At 39.0% G+C, this 20,622-nt stretch overlaps 2 protein-coding genes across 5 annotated transcripts in view; one reads left to right on the plus strand and one right to left on the minus strand.

Moving 5' to 3' along the window:
- VEPH1 (ventricular zone expressed PH domain containing 1) overlaps nucleotides 1-20,622 on the plus strand; it is a 249,382-nt gene that overhangs the window by 67,838 nt on the left and 160,922 nt on the right. The window contains exon 5 of one of the 4 annotated variants that reach the window (XM_070466524.1): nucleotides 8,133-8,417. The exons of the other annotated variants lie outside the window; for them this stretch is intronic. Within the exon in view, the coding sequence (XP_070322625.1) occupies nucleotides 8,133-8,161 (29 nt within the window). The 3' untranslated portion in view covers nucleotides 8,162-8,417. Of the gene's footprint in view, nucleotides 1-8,132; nucleotides 8,418-20,622 lie in introns of those variants that run through there. 4 annotated transcript variants of the gene reach the window in all.
- PTX3 (pentraxin 3) lies at nucleotides 7,196-13,352 on the minus strand. Its single transcript, XM_020890122.2, has 3 exons — nucleotides 13,065-13,352; nucleotides 12,247-12,651; nucleotides 7,196-8,418 (listed from the first exon to the last, which is right to left on the minus strand). Exons 1-3 carry the CDS (start codon nucleotides 13,192-13,194, stop codon nucleotides 7,805-7,807), a joined length of 1,149 nt encoding a protein of 382 aa, XP_020745781.2. The 5' UTR covers nucleotides 13,195-13,352; the 3' UTR covers nucleotides 7,196-7,804.

Consider the following 20,622-nt stretch of genomic DNA (forward strand, 5'->3'; position numbering starts at 1 on the left):
TCTTTTAACATAATTCTCCTAACAGCTTATGAGGGAGGGACTATTGTGAGTCTCACTTTATAAAAGTTAAATTATCCCAGGAAGAATGCAACCTAAGCATTTTGGAGAGCTTTCTAACACTTATTAAGAGGATATAATATGGATATAATTATTACATAATTATGTATATGTTATATATAATTAAGGTTATAGTTAAGATATATATGTGTGTGTGTGTGTGTGTGTGTGTGTAGGCTTCCCAGGTGGTGCTAGTGGTAAATAACCCACCTGCCAATGCAGGAGACATGGGGACTCAGGTCCCATTCCTGGGTTGGGAAGATCCCCTGGAGGAGGGCCTGACAACCCACTCCAGTATTCTTGCCTGGAGAATCCCATGGTCAGAGGAAACCTGATGGGCTACAGTCCAGAGGGTCACAAAGAGTCGGACACGACTGAAGTGACTTAACACACACACACACATATATACACACTCTCCCTTTGTAAAATTTCAAGTTTGTTCATGATAAAAAAGAAAACACCTCTCAGCAAATTAGCAATAGAAGGAAATATCCTTAATCTGATAAAGGATAGCTACAAAAAGCTACAACTGAAATCATAGTTAATGGGGAAATGTTGAATGCTTCCCCCATTGAATTAATAATAAGATAAGGATATCCCTTGGGTGATTATTAAAAACAGGTTTTCTGCTTAAATCATATAAAGTAATTTAATATTTTATAACATTAGAACCTTTTCAGAGTGGAAGATTTGTTTTTCCACCGTCATGAATAATTCTTAAAACTTGTTCTTTGCCATGTGAAGATGCTCTGTTAAACCTGTCCAGTGTTGGAATATAAAAGCACAATGAATTAGCATATCTTTTACCTAGGAAGCTGACAATATAATTGGTGATCCCTGAAATAAGGGTATCTCAACTGTAAAGGATTATTTGAGAGCCTAGAGGGAAACCCTTCCCAAATTTTGATTTGGAACTCTGTAATGCAATGCACACCACTACTGTCAAAACTAAAGGCAGACAGTGATGTCCTTTCCTCTGCATTTCTGAATCAGCGGTCAAAAGAAGGAAATATGCCTCTCTGTCAATGTGTGTTTTACATAGTCCTCTGGTGCTAATCACAAGATGACCTCAAGTGATTTGAAACTTAAGTAGAAAGTCTTTGGAAAGAAATACACTCTTGTCTCAGCAAGAGTCCAAATTCCTTTCTGACTTCTTGGCAATAGCTTGGAAAATACTGTCTAGTTAATTATGATAAATTTACCTTATTTCTTTCTCAATGTGAGACCAAATTCAAACCACTGATTGGTAAGCTGTCTCAGAAAAATGGAGATAGAAAATTGACCTCCCATTTACTGTGGCAGTAATAATATGTACCAGATAGGGTGGGTATGAGTCTGAAGTAGATAAAGCCATTATACTTTGCCCAGTGCCTGGCACACAGTTCATTAGCAGTTACCATGATTCTTCTTTTTATTGCCATCATCATAATCATCATCATTGTTTTTGTCATCACTGAGTGTCTGTCATATACCAGGCCCATATTAAAAAAATTAAAGGAAAAATCATAATCATTTGTGGAGTTCTGTAATCTCTGAGGAGATGCTTAGCCATTGAAAATTCATGATACAGTTATTTTTCAAAGAAAAGGTTTTAAGTTCACTGCATTACAGCTTGTTGAGGAAAAAACTCTATTAATCAAATATTGTAGAAAACAGGCTACTAAAGTAATTCTCATTAAGAATATTCAACCTGAGCATTTAACCTGAACATATAGGGATATATTAAATTTTATGTTATAAAAGTCAGTACAAATGTAGATCAAGAAATAAAGAAACATTTTGAATCAGAAAAGAATGTCTTCTGAATTGTTAACCAGGTCTTGGATCTGATGCATGTCAGAGTTTGCACCTTCCTGACTTCACCAGCAGATGTTGCTGTTAAGTAGAATAAAGCCTACACAGTTATGAACATCCATGGGCCAAGCTCTGAGAGTTACTTACCCACAGTGGAAAGGAATCTTTGTGTTTGTTTGTTTGTATTTTTGTTCACTTATTTTCTGTTAAATCCACTGGGAACAACTTGGAAAAACATTTTTATGGTAACTATTTCATTTCAAAAATTATTTCAGGGTTTATAAAACATTTTAGATACATTATCTGTCATTATATTATTTTTATAATACCCCTTCAGCAAGTTAGGCAAGTGCTGTTATCCCCAGTTTCTTGTCTGACTTGAGACTCATAAAGATCAATTGGCAGGCCTGTGTCATCTAGTTAGTGGATAATAATGCTAGGGTCTGAATGCTGTGTTCCTGACCCCAAGCCCAGGAAGCTTTCTTCTATACTCTAGATTTATAAAACATAATGCAAGGATCATTAATCTGAGTTTTCAAGTTCACTGAATCAAGGAATATATAAGTGAACACACACAATTACTTTGACCAAGATTTTTAACTTTTTGAGTGGTATTTCTTAGTGGTTACAATACAGCTCTAGAAACATTTGACCTTAGTTAGCTTCTCAAAGAGCTTTCTAATATAAAATTTAACAAGAGATGAACTAAAAATCAATTATAATTTCTTCTTTGTTTGATAATCTGTTTTTTTAGGTGAAGTTAACTGTATAATAAATACCTAGCTCTAAGATTCTGTAATGTATACTTAATAGCCAACTGTTTGGATATATTTTAAGGAATTAATATTTGATTAAAAGTCAACTCATGCACATCAAAGGAAACTGTAAACAAGGTAAAAAGACAACCCTCAGAATGGAAGAAAATAGTTTCAAATGAAGCAACTGACGAAGGAGTAATCTCCAAAATATACAAGCAGCTCATGCAGCTCAATATCAGAAAACAAGCCAATGAAAAAACGGACAGAGGACCTGAACAGACATTGCTCCGAAGAAGACATACAGGTGGCCAACAAACACATGAAAAGATGCTCAACATCATTACTTATTAGAGAATGCAAATCAAAACCAGAATGAGATATCACCACACACCAGTCAGAATGGCCATCATCAAAAAGTCTACAAACAATAAATGCTAGAGAGGATATGGAGAAAAGGGAACCCTCTTGTACTGTTGGTGGAAATACAAACAGATACAGTCACTACAGAGAATGGTAGGAAGATTCCTTTAAAAACTAGAAATAAAACTATCATATGACCCAGCAATTCCACTACTGGGCATATACCCTGAGAAAACCATAATTGAAAAAGTCACATGGACCCTAATGCTCACTGCAGCACTATTTACAATAACCAGGACTTGGAAGCAACCTAGATGTCCACTGAGAGATGAATGGATAAAGAAGTTATGGTACAGATTGTCCACAATATGCAATATATACAACATATGTTGTATAAAATATTACCAAGCCATAAAAAGGAATGAATTTGAGTCAGTTCAAATGAGATGAACCTAGAGAGCATGTTATACAGAGTGAAGTAAGTCAGAGAAAAACAAAAATAGTATCTTAATGCATATATATATATATATGAAATCTAGAAGACTGGCACGGATGGTCCTATTTGCAGAGCAGGAATAGAGATGCAGATGTGGAGGACGGTCTTGTGGACACAGGGGAAGGAGAGGGTGGGACAAATTTAGAGAGTAGCAATGATGTTTATACACTACTATTTGTCAAATAGATAGCTAGTGGGAGGCTGCTCTATAACACAGGGAGCCCAGTCTGCTGCTCTGTGATGACCTAGAGGGGTGGGATGGGGGCGAGGATGGGAGGGAAGACATACATATACACTTATACCTGATTCTTGTTGTAGTGCAGCAGAAACCAGTGCAACATTGTAAAGCAATTACCCTCCAGTTAAAAAAATTTTTTAAAAGTCAACTCACATTGCAACAGACAAGGAAAATGTATCAGCTCTATCTTGTCAGTTACTATCTCTGCAAAAATGTTGTTCTACTGCTATACATATATATGTACTAGAATTGCAAAATGGAAAACTGTCACAGGTTGCCTGGGACTGAAAGATTTCCTGGGACTCTCAGTACTAAAACTGGGTTAGTCCCAGGCAAACCAGGACAGTTGGTCACTCTAGCATACACACATCATGTTTTATATTTTGTAAGTGTAATGTATTATGTATTAATTATACACATATTTTTCTCTGAGTAATGTGCATGATTCTTTTACTGTGCTATATAATAAGATGATGCCCTCAGTAACTAGCCTGGTCAGTGACTCTTTGCTAGTGCGCTAGACTAAGTCAGCATGCTGATATTTCTTTTGAGATATTTTATCTCAGTTTCACACATTTCTTACTTCCTCCTTTTCTCGACGCTGTGTATTCTATAATTCACTAAATGCTATTAGCATAAAGAAAAATTTAGCCAGCTTCCTGAAATTTGTAAAATGTATTTTGTACATGTAGTCTATCAGTATTTTGAAGGAATAAAGTACCTGGTCTTCTTTATTAAGAAGAAAAATTGCTCCACTGGGTCAGGATTAGATTAAGTGGTCAACCAATAGTGGACTGAAGAAGATAAAAGTGTATGTGTATTTTTATTTTTTTTTTTTTTTTTGTAAAAGAAGTGCAGGGACAGGCAGCCAAGGGCTGTCAAGACGGGTTCATAATAATAAAGACCTAAGCTTATTCTATATTGTTGTGCTAAATCTAAGATGTTTGCTGAAATTCTAGCTATTTCTACCACATTGCAATCAATCAGATAGAGGAAGAGACAGGGAATCACATTCAGTATTTCACCATCAGCCAGAATTTAGTCATTTGACCACATCCAGTTTTGCACTTGATACTGGAAAATAGAAACTTTACTCCAAGTGGCCATACATACCATTAAAAAATCAGAATTCTGTTTCTTAGGTAAAAGAGGGAAAACAGAGGGGCAATTGGAAGTCTTTAGAATACTTATTCAGATTGTGTGTAGATGAAATTTCTACTTTTGTAACCCAGTGGTTGCTTTATTCTTTTCCAGTTTGTTTCTTCTCTGCCTTCAATATGTTATTCCTGTTAAAAATGTAAAAGTTCCCTTACATTTAACTTTATCAGCATATGAGTTTGCATACCTCTTGGCTGGCATCATTTAGGGTCTCTTGAACAGTTGTAATACATGATACATGTGAAAGGAATTGAAAGCATGCCTAACTCTCTGCTGAAGGTTTGGTCAAGTATTTCCTCCTCTAGCATTTGGAGTCATTTCAGTTCAGTTGTCACTCAATTGTGTCCGACTCTTTGCCACCCCATAATTCGCAGCACACCAGGCCTCCCTGTCCATCACCAACTCCTGGAGTCCACCCAAATCCATGTCCATTGAGTCAGTGATGCCATCCAGCCATCTCATCCTCTGCCATCTCCTTCTCCGCCTGCCCCCAATTCTTCCCAGCATTAGGATCTTTTCCAGTGAGTTAACTCTTCGCATGAGGTGGCCAAAGTACTGGAGTTTCAGCTTCAGCATCAGTCCTTCCAATGAACACCCAGGACTGATCTCCTTTAGGATGGACTGGTTGGGTCTCCTAGCAGTCCAAGGGACTCTCAAGAGTCTTCTCCAACACCATATATAGACAGTGGCTAATCAGGGACTTGCATATGACCATTGTGCCTGAAATCTTGAAATATGTAATTTCCAAGGGTCTGAGACTGACTTGTGACCACAAACTTGGGAATGATTTCCTTTGAGACATTTCAACCTGGTTTTGTGAGTCCCATGAGAAGGGTGAAGCTATACAGATACCTTGAATATCTTCAAAGATTCCTGGATTTATAGAATTTCACTGCTGAAAGATACTACATGTTCAACCCCCTCCTTTTACTGAGAAATTCCAGAGTTTGGTAACCTAAGGTCTAGGCTGTTGTTTAGTTTCTGAGTCACGTCCAGCTCCCTTGCAACCCCATAGACTATATAGCCCGCCACACTGCTCTGTCCATGGGATTTCCCAGACATGAATACTGCAGTGGGCTGCCATTCTGCAGGGGATCATCTTCTGCACTGGCAGGCAGATTCCTTACCACTGAGCCCCCAGAGAAGCCCAGGGACCAGGCTAGTTCATTAAAAAATGTGGTTTGATAATTACTGTTGGTTCTCTTCTCCAAACCTCATGAACAGGAGATGACTTGTGGTTGTTCAGGCCCTATCTTTAGGCAGACACATCATCACCAATGTTCTACTATGTTCCCGACTGATGTTCAGAAGTGGCTTTGAGATGTTGCACTATCAGCCCTTGCATGGCCTCCGCAGGAGGAGAACATTAGTGTGGTAGGGAGTCACCTCCCCATCTACAGGATGACGGGCTTTGACCGTCCTCTCCTTTATGCATAAGTAAGAGAATGGGATATGTGTTAAGGGCAGAAGTCATTGTTTCTTTTCCACATTTTTAGATCTCCCTTATAATAGTCCTGTGAGTCCAAGGTGGCTCAGTGGTAAAGAATCCACCTGCCAAAGCAGGAAACTCAGGTTCAGTCCCTGAGTGGGGAAGATCCCTTGGAGAAGGAAGTAGCAGTCTACTCCAGTATTCTTGCCTGGGAAATCTCATGGACAGAGGAACCTGGTGGGCTACAGTGCTGGGGTCACAGAAGAGTCAGTCAAGCTTAGTGACTAAATAACAACCACAATAACAATCCTAAGTCATCTCTTGCAGGCATCATGTGAATCTGAGAACTTTGATAATTCACACTTTTTCTCAATGTATACATGGGACAGAAAGTTGTGTATGTTCACAGCATTATCAAATTGGAAGGAATCATTTCTTCAATTCCTTGATTTCTCAGTTGAGAAAACTAAAACCCAGAGAGATGAAATGACTTAGCTAAGATCATCTTCCTTGCTATGACTTACAGAAAGCCAATGCTTAAAACTATTCTATAGTTTGTTTCTAACAATACTGTTGTTGTTTAGTCACTAAGTTGTGTCTAACTCTTTTGTGACCCCATGAACTATAGTCTGCCAGGCTCCTCAGTCCATGGGATTTCCCAGGTAAGAATATTGGAGTGGGTTACCATTTCCTTCTCCGGGGGATCTTCCAACCCAGGAATCAAACCCTGCATTGTAGGCATATTCTTTACCACTGAGCAACCAGGGAAACTCCTTTAACAATACTAACCATTACTATTTACATAGTAGATTAGCATCTGAAAACTAGTGTTTGCTTTAGATAAAAAAAGGAGAAGTGTGGATTTGCTCCCAGACATTTTAAATATATACTTAGATGACATGGACTAGTTTTATAAAATATTTTATTTACAGTAGAACTTTACAAAAATAGTCTTAATAAAATTAATACAAAACCATTTTACAATATAACTTATATAACTATCTCCGCAAAAAATGACATTTGATTATAACACATAAACTACATTTGTATTTGTTAAGTCACATTGTAGTATAAATATGTTTTATCATCATTTTTTCATAATAAGGCATATACCAATGAACAGTGGACAACAAATTTTATTTTGTTATTCTTCCAATGTAAAATTCATCTTTGGCCAAAATGAAATTAACCAAAGAAAAGTAAAACAATTGTCCTTCTGTTCATTCATACATTCCTTTTTAATTATTGGCGAGTTTATCTGACAAAGACACAGCATTAATCTGAAAGCACCATGGCATAAAATCTAGTGACAATATCCCCAAAAGCCTTCTCCAATGTCTCCCTTTCAACTGTTTACTCAGTATTTTGCCAAGATAAATAAAGATTGATCTCAACCCTCTCCTTCATTAGTCTCAAGTGTTCTTAATATGCATTCAGGTTTTTAGACCTTCCCAACTGGCATATGTTTAAAATGCGAGATTATTTCTTTGGCTTCAAGTAGAGTTTCACAGCCCTCAAGAAACATACTGTGCTCCCCCGTGGGGCTGAATCTCTGTGACTCCCCACCCAACCACATTGCCCCGGATGTGACAGGACTCTGCTCCTCCGGCCCCTCTTATCTCTTCGTTGCTGAGAACACTATCCCAGATATTGAAGCCTGTGAGTCTGCCAGAAAAGGCTAATGTTTCATCAAAGCCACCACCCACGCAGCAGCCATTCTTTTCTTGCCCAATCTGCAGGATTCCTCCTTCAGGAACCATGTGACCTGTGGCCATATCGACAGCGGTGGCCACCAAGTCACCGTTCACCCACAAGGTCATGTTCCCTTTCTTTGAATTCCAGGTGCCGCACAGATGGGTCCACGTTCCTAGGGAAATCACAGCATCAGCGACCAGTCTGTTTTCCTCTCCACCCACCACAAGCGTTATGGACTGAGAGCTGAGGTACAGCTGGATCTCATATGGATTCCTCTTTGTGCCATAGGAAAACAGGACTGTTTTGTTTAATACTTCTGTGGCTTTGACCCAAATGCAGGCACTGAAAGTCTCAAGTTTCATAGGTGTCACCGGATGCACGCTTGCAAAAATCTTCTTGGAACGCATGGGGAATAAAATGGCTGTTTCACAACCTAGAGTGGCAAGAAAGTAAGAATATGAGAGAAAATACAAATTTATTTTGAAATGATTCTGGCAGTTAGGTATTTTAGGATGGACCTTTTAATGACTACAACTGAAAACTACATGCAACAATATGTTATGACTTGAGGGGCCCAAAGGTAATCTGTAAGTGCAAGGAAAACAGGAATAAGGAAATCCAACTGTCTCATTAAGGGAAGCATTTAAATGGAAAAGAAGCCACACAGAGAAATAGTGAAACTGGGTTCGAACTTGGGCACTTGGGCACCTGATGCTAAGCGCTGACTCACTGGGAAAGACCCTGATGCTGGGAAAGGCTGAGGACAGGAGGAGAAGGGAGTGACAGAGGATGAGATGGTTGGATGGCTTCATTGACTCAATGGACATGAGTTTGAGCAAACTCCGGGAGATAGTGAAGGACAGGGAAGCCCAGCGTGCTGAAGTCCATGGGGTCGCAAAGAGTTGGACATGACTTAACAACTGAACAACAACAACAATTCTGGCTGCAGGAGCCACAACCCTAACCAGCACACTGCACTGCCTCTTAGTGGTAGAAGGACCCCTGGGTTTGGCTAAAAGAACTGGAATTCAGTTTGTTTTACTACTAGCAAGCTGTGTAGCTTTTGATGAGCCCCACAATCTCTCTAGGCTTGATGGTTATCTGTCAAAGGCTCTTCCCTTCTCCTCCTAAATTCTGCAAGTCTGTAAGCAACAAATATGTAACATTTGAGAAGAGCTTTGTAGACCAAGAGTGAGAGAGTGAAGTCGCTCAGTCATGTCCACTCTGCGATCCCATGGACTGTAGCCTACCAGGCTCCTCCGTCCACGGAATTTTCCAGGCAAGAGTAGCAGAGTGGGTTGTCATTTCCTTCTCCAGGAGATCTTCCTGACCCAGGGATCGAACCCAGGTCTCCCGCATTGCAGGCAGACACTTTACCCTCTGAGCCACCAGGGAATACTTTGTAGACCAAAGATATGCTTAAAAATTCTCACTTTGTCCAAATGCTTACAAGTACTATGTAAGCCCTAACTGAAAATCTTTAAGGAAGAGTGAATTCTTCTGAGGAGCCGGATGGAGGACATATTTCCACTAATACACACTTTGAAGGAGACTTTCAAACTTGAGGGGTGGGAGCTCCCACCTCTGTCCATCTCCAGGTAACATGGCCAGTCAGGGAGCGGCAAATGCTTAAGTGAAGACCTTTCAGGTGTCTCTGGGAAATAATATGCTAAAAGCTTTAACAAGTGAGCTCTGCTTTGTGCTGGACTCAAATATATACATATAAAAGACCAATTAAAGAATTTTTTAAAAATCTAAGTTAAGGCTTGGAGAAGGAAATGGCAACCCAGTCCAGTATATTCTTGCCTGGGAAATCCCATGGACGGAGAAGACTGGTGGTCTACAAAAGAGTTGGACATGACTTAGTGACTAAACAACAACAAAAATTAGGGCTAAGTGTTCACTTTATAACAACCTTTTAAAGAAGATTTACCATAAGATAGCTTTAAAAAGCAAATTCCCAGAGCATTTGAAGACTAAGTGGTAAATAAGACTTGCAGGAACCAAATATCCATGTGAAGTGTGGTAAACTAAGATAACCGTCTACAAGTGGCTGAGAGGTGGGCTCCAACCCAAAAAAATTTAGCAGATGGACCTTATCCTTTTGAAATAGTCAAAGAAGATATTGAGGTTCAGAAAATCCTATAAAAGTAACCATCACACCAAAGCACACAATTGGTCCTGCCATACTTTGGTATTAACTTTTTCCCTGAATAATTGAATTTCTAAAGATTTTTTAAAATCAATTTTTAACGAGGCATTGATTCTTTTTGAAAATGAAATTGGTAGATGCATACTTTTCTAGCTGTTATTTAAATCAAACAAAGATCATGGAACAAAAGTTCACCATATGCTTGGGCATTTTAGATACTGTCTAATGTTTCAGTAAAACAGTGTTCAGAGAGAGCGCCTACTGCAATCTAATTAACTGATTTCCTGTTTAAATAAGCCCAAGCAGTGAGGATTGCATTCCAAAGCCTTCCTTGATCGCCTCTCAGAGACCCAGCTTCCCCTCTAGGCTGCACTGGTTATGTAAGTTCAATGAGTAGAACTGCATGTTGGCAAGTTTTTTCTGTGGCTTCTTTTGGGGGTCGGTGGTTGAGACTCTTGATGTGTCTTTAAAATGTCAGAAACTCTCTCGTGAAATGACTTTTAACTAATAGGTTTTTTCTGATTATATTATCAAAGACCAAACAAAATTAAAACCAGGTTCTTAAGAGGCTGACAACAGAATGATTAGGAATCCCTTAGGAGCCAAGCTGGCAGGAAGCCGAGAGAGGAAAAATCAAAGCATGTGGGTAAATGCATGAATGGATGTAATAAGAATTAACACTTCTGAATTCAGAAATACATCCTTCTTCTGCTCTAACTAGTATGCAGAGGTAGAGCTGAAAGTTAGCATAACTCTTCAGTTTTCCCAGTACATGATGTGTACAGTGATTTTACATGGCTTGCAAAAGACAAGAAATTTCATCCATTAAAACTGCGAGAGAATTATAGTTTGTCCTGTCACTTACACTAAGGATCTATTGTATGTTTATTTTATGATTTCCCCCCCTCTGAAGCCCTACCTAATAGTTAAAAAGAAAGAAAGAAAAAACATACTCTGTACTGATAAACAGTCCTCAATTATTTAGCAAAGACTGGTATTTTGGTATGGTTTCTGCAATTTTAAATGAAATATGCTCTCAACTATGCTTGATTCTGCCTCCTACCCCATATAGTAAGAGTTGCTTTATTGGACATAAAGAAGGGATGGTTTGTAATTGTTTTCTGTTCATAAGTTGCTTATGAACAGGGAAAAGTGTATTTTGTATTTTCTTACCTAGGACATGTATTTTCTAATATAACCCACAAAAGATTGTTATAGCACCATTTCTTAGAAATTCTGACTTATAAAGGAGTGTTCTTCACTCCAGACCGTCTCTATATTTCCTTGAGGCATCTTTAAAATGTATTATTTTGGGCCCACATATGTTTGGAAGTTCACTAGTATCACATGGGACTTTGACAGGTTGCATCTGGTTTGAACTGCCTCTCTTCTGTTTCACCCTGATCCTCCACATCCCCGGAGGTACTGCCTGGATGCCAACTAGCTCCTACATCTGAGTGTCCCACTGTGGATCCCTCAGCTGCTGGTTTATTCCAAACTTCATTCTTGGAGCTCACTCTGGAGCTCATTTCACAGACTCTGGGGGCTCGGGGTGGGGGCCTTGGGAGATCAGATTCAACCTCAAGTCTCTTGTTTGGAATTGGTAGGGAGGAGGGGTGAGCCCAGAGACTGGAAAACGTTCCTAAAAATTTGGCTGAGTCCTGAAATAGCGCGGGGAACCAGAGCTCCCTTAAAGAGAGAGAGGCAAGCTAAAATTAGAAGAAGTGGAAATCCCTAACGGAGGGACGCTGGACATTGAGAGCGGTCAACCTTATAACTGGCCAATCGAGTTCCTCTAACGCCTGGTCGGATCAAGTGTCAGTCTGGAGGCCCTTGAGGTCTATTTCAAGACTGTGGTGGTTACCTACACAGCTATCTTCTGGGTTCCTCGGGACTGAAGACTGACTACTTTTGAAAGCAATTTTCCCGCCCTTTATGGTGTATTCTGAGCTCTGCGACCGAGCATGCTGAAACAGAAGGGTGTGAGCCGAAGTGTTTCCTCCCACTAAAGCCTCCCCTTAGAGGCTTGGTTGGCTGACTCGGTTTCCCGCAAGCCGCGCTTTGAGAACGAAGCCGCGCAGGGGTCCCCACCGGTTTCCGCATCCTTACCTGCCGGCAGCCAGCGGCTGGCTGCCCAGCCTTGCACAGCTCGGAGGTCGGCCCGCGTCCCCCGCAGCTCCTCCAGCACGGTGCCCAGGGCCCGCCCCGCCTCCTCCTGAAGCCGCGGCGCCCAGGCCTCTTCCAGGCGAGCCAGCCGGCGGCCCGCATTCCAGCTCGCCTGCAACAGCTCGTCCAGTGCCTGGGTCAGCCTGGCCTCGGCGGGGCCCTCCGGCGCGCACGGCTTCTGCAGGCTGCCCGCCAGCCGGCCCAGCTCGGCCCGCAGCTTCTGCAGCTCGCCCCGGAGCACGTCGTCGGTGGCCTGGAGCAGCCTGTTCTCCCGCATCTGCGAGTCCTCCAGCATGATGAAGAGCTTGTCCCACTCGGAGTTCTCACGACTGCAGTCGCACGGCGTGGCTAGAGAGAGGAACATACACGCATTACCGACCCGACCCTCCCTGGGGTGTTCTTTGTAAAATGCCGAGCTACCTCGACGGTCGCCAAGTGACAGCCCGTCCCCAGTACCCCCTGCCCTTTAAGGAAACCTGCAAAAACCTTGCAAGTTTATAAGTTGAACTCAATGAAATTGCCTTTCATGGAGCTCAAAGCAGGCGAATACCGGCGATTTCATACAATTTGACCCATTATGTATCTGAGAGAAGTAACTTTTTGAAACCTCCTTTCGTAAAGTGCTTTTCTCTTTTGCAAAACTCTTTGTTGTTGTTGTTGTTGTTTATTGCATTGGCAACAAAATATATGTATAATACTTAGACCTAAGGAGGTAGCTATGTAGTTAAGGGTTAGCAGAGAAACAGTTAAAATGAACTTACGGTCCTCAGTGGGATGGAGTCCATTGTCTATCTCGTTGTCCAAATTCACATACATGAGCTCATAATCATCTGAGTTCTCCGCCGACACTGCAGACCAGAGAGCGCAAAACAGAATCACAGGGAGATGCATTGCCGCAGAAACGAAGTTCTTCCCACCGCCGAGAGGGGACGAGCCGAGAGGCTCTCAGTGCAGAAGGAGCGGAGGAGAGCGCGAGTGAGAGGCAGGAGCTGAGCGCCCTTAATAAATGCTGGGGAAAGTCTGAATGGGGATGAATGAGTAATGCCAGTGGCACTGCCTTAACGGGAGTTCCCCAGATTTTAGGGGGGAGGGGGCTGGGGGGAGGGAGGGGGAAGGAGATGTGGGGGCCCTTGCACAATAGTAAACCGCAAAGGTTTACAGAACAGTCAGATTAATTGGAGGAGGGTCAGAGGGGAAAGAACGGGGGAGACCGGGCTACGACTGTCTCCCTCTGGGGATTAGCTGTTGTAACTTGAATTAGTAAGTAGTACTGAAGGAAGAGAGGGACAGGAGAGGAACTAGGGGACTAGAGATTTAGGGGAACAAATTCAGCAGGCATAGAGGTGTGAAAGCAAGAGCATCATCCCTGAATTTTGTGTGCGCTCTCATTATTTTACAACCCTTTATGCATAGAAAACATTTTTTCACTTTTTTTGTGTGTGCAGTTTTACAGGTCTAAGATGTGAAAGTTACTTTCTGATTTCAAGATAAACCAACACAGTAAGAATTTGTATGGTTCTAGAAGCCAAATCCATTCCAGGTCCTTCCATCTTTAATCCTTCTGGAGTTAACAACTATACTTTTATAAACATACTTTTTGATGAGAAACACAGCAAAACTAGTAAACCTAAAATAAGGAGGAGTTGGGGGAAAGGAATAAACTGATTTTTTAGGTGTGTTTCTTTTCATAATCTATTATGATGATATCTTATTTCACTAGGTTCAGAGTCAAAGATCATGTTTTTAAAGTAAATTTAGGGATTCCTGCTTCTGCCAGTATATGAAGGTCTCTGTAAGCTGAAAACTCTGCTGAAAAAAAGCTAGGAATGTGTTTACATTCGAATAATAATTTAAAACTTTAAATGTACAAATAAGTTTCCAATAAAGTAAGGACAATATCCAGAGGCCAAAATATGCTAAGTGGCTTCAGTCATGTCCAACTCTTGGTGACTCTTTGTGGGCTGCAGCCCCGCTAGTCTCCTCTGTCCCTGGAATTTCCCAGGCAAGAATACGGAGTGAGTTGCCACACCCTCTCCAGGAGATCATCCTGACCCAGGGATCGAACTCACATCTCTTATGTCTCTTTCATTGGCAGGCGGGTTCTTTACCACTAATGCCACCTGCCCAAAGAGAGGGAACCAAAAACAGGCCAGTGAGCCCATAAGCTGAATCTAGAGACCCCCTACACCGCCCCCCCCCCCACACACACACCAGGGGAGATGAAGGGGAAGAGATGGTATCAGTCCTGTTACAAATGTTAAGGGCCACAAGGCTTAGGTCAGGGTGTTGAGTTACTTACCAGATTTCAATAGATACAGCCCCAGTCCTTACCCTAGCACAGGAAAGTGAGAAGTAAGCCTGTCTCTGTTTGACTGAACTCTACAAAGTCCCTAAGAGTTTGTGACTTTGGGCCTGCCCTTATACGTGTTTGAGAGGCAAATGTGTACTATATGCCACAGTAAAAATAAATTCTGCCACAGTAAAAATAAATTCACAGCAAAAAATATTTAAACATAGGAGGAAACAATCTACCATAAATGAGAACCAGCAGAAACAAAATGAGATTGGACACCCCTCCCTCAAGAACTTCATTTATTTAAAATATCAGCTAGAAATTGGAAAATAAGTGTATTTAAAATGATTTAAGATCTGCAAGAAAGAACTGGAAACCTGAAAAAAGAAAAAGACACTGTCAAAAGAAGAATAGGCCTACTATTTAAAAAATAAAATATAACTTTGAGTTAAAAAACTAATTGAAATTTTTAAGAAATTAAAGGAATGGCAAAGCTGAAGAAAATATTAAGGAACTGGAAGAAAGATCTAAGAAAATAATTCTATAATCCTTTCATTGTTCAGGATAATTTTTCTTTGTTAGTTCAAGTATGTTTATCTTTCAAAGGACAGCTACAAAAACCAAAAGGAAATAAAATGACCAAATAGAGGGAATAGAGTGAATTAAAAAAAAAAAAAAAACTTGAGCTGTCCAACAGGAAGTAGTAAAGAAAGGAAGAAAAGCATAGACAAAGCAAGATAAATAAAAAGTGCATGTGGCAGTGGTTTAATAGCTAAGTCATGTCACTCTTGCGACCCCACAGACTGTAGTGCACCAGGCTCCTCTGCCCATGGGATTCTCCAGACAGGAATACTGGAGTAGGTTGCCATTTCTCTCTCCAAAAAGCCCCTGTAATGTAAGAATAAATCCAAATATACCTAATACTGTAAATATTAATCACTAAATATTAATGAAATAAGCATTCCAGTTAAGAGACAAAGTTGTCAGGAATATTTTTTAAGTCCAGCTGTACATCACTTATAAGAGTCACACATAAAACACAAGAATCTAGAAATCTTGAAAACAAAATATTTAAAGGTGGTGAGAGAATATACCAAACAAGGGCTATTCAAAAAGCTAGCATAGCATTAATATTAGATAAAAATAGACTTTAAGGCAAAGAGAGTAATGAAATTATGATGAAATAAATACTTTGCCAGGAAGATATCTCAGAACTATCTAGTAACATCGTTTCAGAAAAATATGCCAATATTGACAGACTTATTAGGAGAAATTGGTAAATCCATAGTCATAAAGGCAGATTTTCACATACTTCTTATAACTGATAAGTCCATTTCTATCATAATTGATCATTCAAATGCTAAAAATGCAAAAGGATATAGAAATGTATATAATTTAAAATTTGATATAATAAAATGTATAGAACATTGCCCAGGAAGTTTGATAAGCAAGTTCTACCATGCAAGGAACACATAATTCCCATTTTATATTAACCGCCTCTGAGAATGGAGTGTGCAGGAGTGCACTAAATTCTTTTTATATGTCTAGTAAGGATGATACTAAAAAAGACAAGGTCAATATAAGAAAAGAAAACTGGAGGTCAGTCTCAAATATAGATGCAGAAGCTCAAATGAAGTATTAGCCAAAGAAATCCAGTAACACGTGCTTTAAAATACATCATAACCAAGTTGAGTATATCCCAAGAGTGCAAGACCGATTAAACATTAGAATACTCATTTACTTAACTACAGTAACAATTTAAAAGAGAAATCATATGGTCACATGGGCAGATGCAGAAAAGTCAATTAATAAAATTTAACATTCATTCATGTTCAAACTAGGAAAAAGACAGGAACTTAAACTGAATATAAATACCAAGAATATGTAGAAACATATACATACATTATGATGAGTCCTTAGAAGCATACTCTTTAAAAACAGGAATTAGAAAATGATATCACAACCTGGTTCTATTCATCAAAGTGTTGGAGGTCCCAGCTGGCAAAGTAGAACAATAAGAGAAACTTAAAAAGTATTACAAAGTTGTTACTTATTATAATTTGATTGTTTTCCTACAGAAAATCTTGAGACCCCCATTAATAAAAAAAAGAACTAAACAAGTTTTGCTGGATGAAAGATCAGTGTACAAAAATTTATTGATTTCTTAATATAGCAGATAAATAGAAAACATCTTTAAAAAACCAAAAACTTCCATTTACAGTAGCAACAACAGCTATGGAATACTTAGGAATCAATTAAATAAAAGATAGACCAGGCACAGCTAATATCACAAATTTTTAAAGATATAAAAAAATTACATAGAAGAATATATCATGTTCTTGACTAAGAAGACTCAGTTGCACAGAAATGTCAGTTATACCAAATTAGTCTATATATTCAATGTGAAAAATAATCCTAACTTAGCTTTACAAGGAAGTTGACAAGCTAATGGTAAAATTTATATAAAGTAGCCAAGGGGAATTTGAAGCTGAAGATGAAGAAATTTGCCTTGTGAGGTATAAGGACTTATTATAAATTGTAATTAAGAAAATGTATAAAGGGCTTCTCAGGTGGCGCTAGTGGTAAAGAATCCACCTGCCAATGCAGGAGACATAAGAGACGTAGGTTTGATCCCTGGGTCAGGAAGATCCCCTGGAGGAGAAAATGGCAATCCACTCTGGTATTCTTGCCTGGAGAATCCCATGGACGGAGGAGCCTGATGGGCTGCAGTCTATAGGGTCATAATGAGTCAGACATGACAGAAGTGACTTAGTATTACATAACTGGTGAAGGTGTGATAAATAACCAGACCCATATACACGGGAAATTTTACGTATGAAGGAAGTATTACAAATCAAAAGGGAAACAGTTGGTCACTGAATACATTGATCTGGGACAATTGTTTATATACACATACACATAAATAAATTTATAATTAGATCCCTTCCTTATATACACAAAAAAATAAAATCCAGATGGATTAAAGACATAAAATCATTAGGAGAGAATATAGTAGAATATTTTTATGAACATGGGTAGGGAAAGATTTCTCAATTTAAAAATTTATAAACCATAAAGTAAATTTAAAAACCAACTCCATTAGGATTACAACTTTAAAACAGACAGACCAAAAGTTAGTGTCCAGAATAAATAAGGAACTTCTACAAATCAGTGCTTCGCTGATAGCTCAGTTGGTAAAGAGTCCACCTGCAATGCAGGAGACCCCGGTTTGATTCCTGGGTTGGGAAGATCTGCTGGAGAAGGGATAGGCTACCCTCGCCAGTATTCTTGCCTGGAGAATTCCATGGACTGTATAGCCCATGGGATTGCGAAGAGTCAGACACGACTGAGTGACTTTCACAAATCAGTGAGAAAACACAGACATCTTGATTGAAAACAGGCAAAGGAAATGAAAGGCTAAATCATGGCAGAGCAACATAAAAAGGTTGTTCAGCCTCAGAAGTAATTAAAGAAATGAAAATTAGAACAAAAAATGAGGTGACATTTTTATACCCGTTAGATTGGCAAAAACTGGTGTCTGCCAAGACTAAATGTTGGCAACAGAAACATTCATGCTTCTGATAGGTACGTAAATTGTTATAATCATGGTGGTAGGCAGAATAATGACCCCTGCCAACGTTGTCCACATCTTAATTCCTGCAACCTGTGAACACGATATGTTTCATTGCATTGAAGATAAAATTAGGTTACCATATAAGAAGAAAATCCTAGATTATCCAGATGGACCTAATGTTATCACGAGGGTGCTTAAGTCAAAGAAAGGCAGAAGAGAGAATCAGAGGAAGAGGTGTAGTGATGGAAGCAGGGTCAGAGAATGCTGTGTGGCTAACTTTGAAGATGAAGGAAGGAGACCCCAAAGCAAAGAATGCTGGTGGTCTCTAGAAGCCAGAAAAGCAAAGAACAGATTCCTTCCTACAACCTCCAAGAAGGAACCCAGCCCTTCCAAGACCTGGGTTTTTGCCCAGTGAGACTCATGCTAGACTTCTGTATTACAGAAATATAAGATAATAAATTTGTATTATTTGGGGCAAGTTTATGTCAGTTTCTTATGGCAGCTATAGAAAACTACTACAACCATTTTGAGGAGAAATTTTGGAACATCTAGAAACTTAACTCCCAGGGACAAATCCGCTGCTTTACTACTTAATTATGTGGTCCAGTGACCATCAACATCACCTGAGAACTTGTTAGAAATTCCAGTTCTCAAACTCTACCTTCAGTCTACTGAATCAGTATCTGTGTGCTTTAACAAGTCACTCAGGTCATTTTTAAGCACATTAAGCTCAATATCAATACCCAAGGGAGTATCTCCCACTTATGCATAAAGAAATATGTATAAAAATTGTAGCACTACTGGTGAAAGCAAATTATAATAATAATAATAACAATAAAAAATCTTCCAACCATAATGTGTGAATAAATTTTTGCATATTTATTCACTGGAATACCATACAGCTATGCAAATAAATGCTAGAGAGTGTCCTGGATATAAAACTTCAATATAGAGATTTCCCTGGTGGTTCAGGGGCTAAGACACCGTGTTCCCAATGTGGGAAACCTGGGTTCATCCCTGGTTAGGGAACTATTAATAGATCCCACATGCTACAGCTAAAACCTGGCATAGCTAAATAAATAAACATTAAAATAAAGCTTCAACATAATATTGGATGGAAAAAAATATGTTGCATAAAGATATGTACAAAATATTGCTACTGATACAAAATTTTAAAACTTGCAAAGAACACTGTAAATGCTTATTGTTATATATTGTTATATATATGCATGCTATTAAAGTGTAAAGTCATTCACAAAGATGGTAAATACCAACTTCAAGATAGTAGTTGCCTCTGGGAATAATAGGAAGTAATGGGATGAGAAGGAATTATGGTACAAGGTTGAGTTTTGATAAAGTTAGTTGGTAGGCACACCAGTGGTCCTTGTATTTTTGCCTATATTTGTCTAATGACTTGAAATGTTTCATAATGAAGAGAAATATATTAATTTTTGAATGAAATTAATAGGGTTTCTATACCAAAGTGTTTTCATCAGTTTTAAAAAACACCCTTACTTAATTTTGTATTATTTGAACAAAATTCAACTCCGCTAAAAATGACTAATGTAGGTTTCCCACCCCCCCCCCCCCCAAGGAGTCTGAGGACCTTTAATGAGTATTGTATCCTGTCTTTAATTCCAGTGACAGTCCCATTTATTGTAACTTTTTCCAGCAGTTAATCAGTATGTCTACATAGCTAAGTTCTATGAGTTAATGTGCCTTGTATAGATTGGATGTGACATTGACAATTCCTGGTCTCTTAAGAAAAAGCTCTTAGTAAAATAAACAGAAAACAAAATAAAACAATGTTTTTCACATTTAAAAAAATCTGAATATTTCCAATATTTTGGGCTCTGTGGTTATATGATTAAAATCTGTTTGAGACCATTCTATGAGCCATATGTGGAAAAAAAGAAATTCTCATTATTTACCATCACCCTGATACATTCACTTTGATCCAGAATCACCCTTTCATTACATTTTTTCATAGATATTCAGAAAATTCTGGTCTTCTTTTCTTAATCCTCATATCCAAATGTCCCCACCATTTAATAAGGGTTTACAAATGTGTAATCACTGCTCGCTTGATTCTTTCTGTGTATAACTTCTATATAAAGAACCAAATTTAAAATAAATAGAGGCAAGAAAATTCTTGTTCAAGATATCCCTAGAAATAAATTCTGAGACCTTTAAGTACTTGAGGGGATTTTTCGAAAAACTCCATACCATAAGTGATAGGCAGATGTTTCCCATATGTTGTTTGCAGATGAGTCCCATAGCTTAAGTCATTTTTTTCTTCTTTAGGTTTTGCCATTTTAAACCCAGTTGTCTATACAAATCTTTGAGGCAAATCACATGTGACAAACAAGCTGAGTCTAAACCTCCCTTGATATAGTGCAGAAATTGAGGATCTAAATTTGGATTGCTACTTTTCTAACTATTCATAAAAATA

This window comes from Odocoileus virginianus, chromosome 4 (assembly GCF_023699985.2).
Source record: "Odocoileus virginianus isolate 20LAN1187 ecotype Illinois chromosome 4, Ovbor_1.2, whole genome shotgun sequence".
NCBI lineage: Eukaryota > Metazoa > Chordata > Mammalia > Artiodactyla > Cervidae > Odocoileus > Odocoileus virginianus.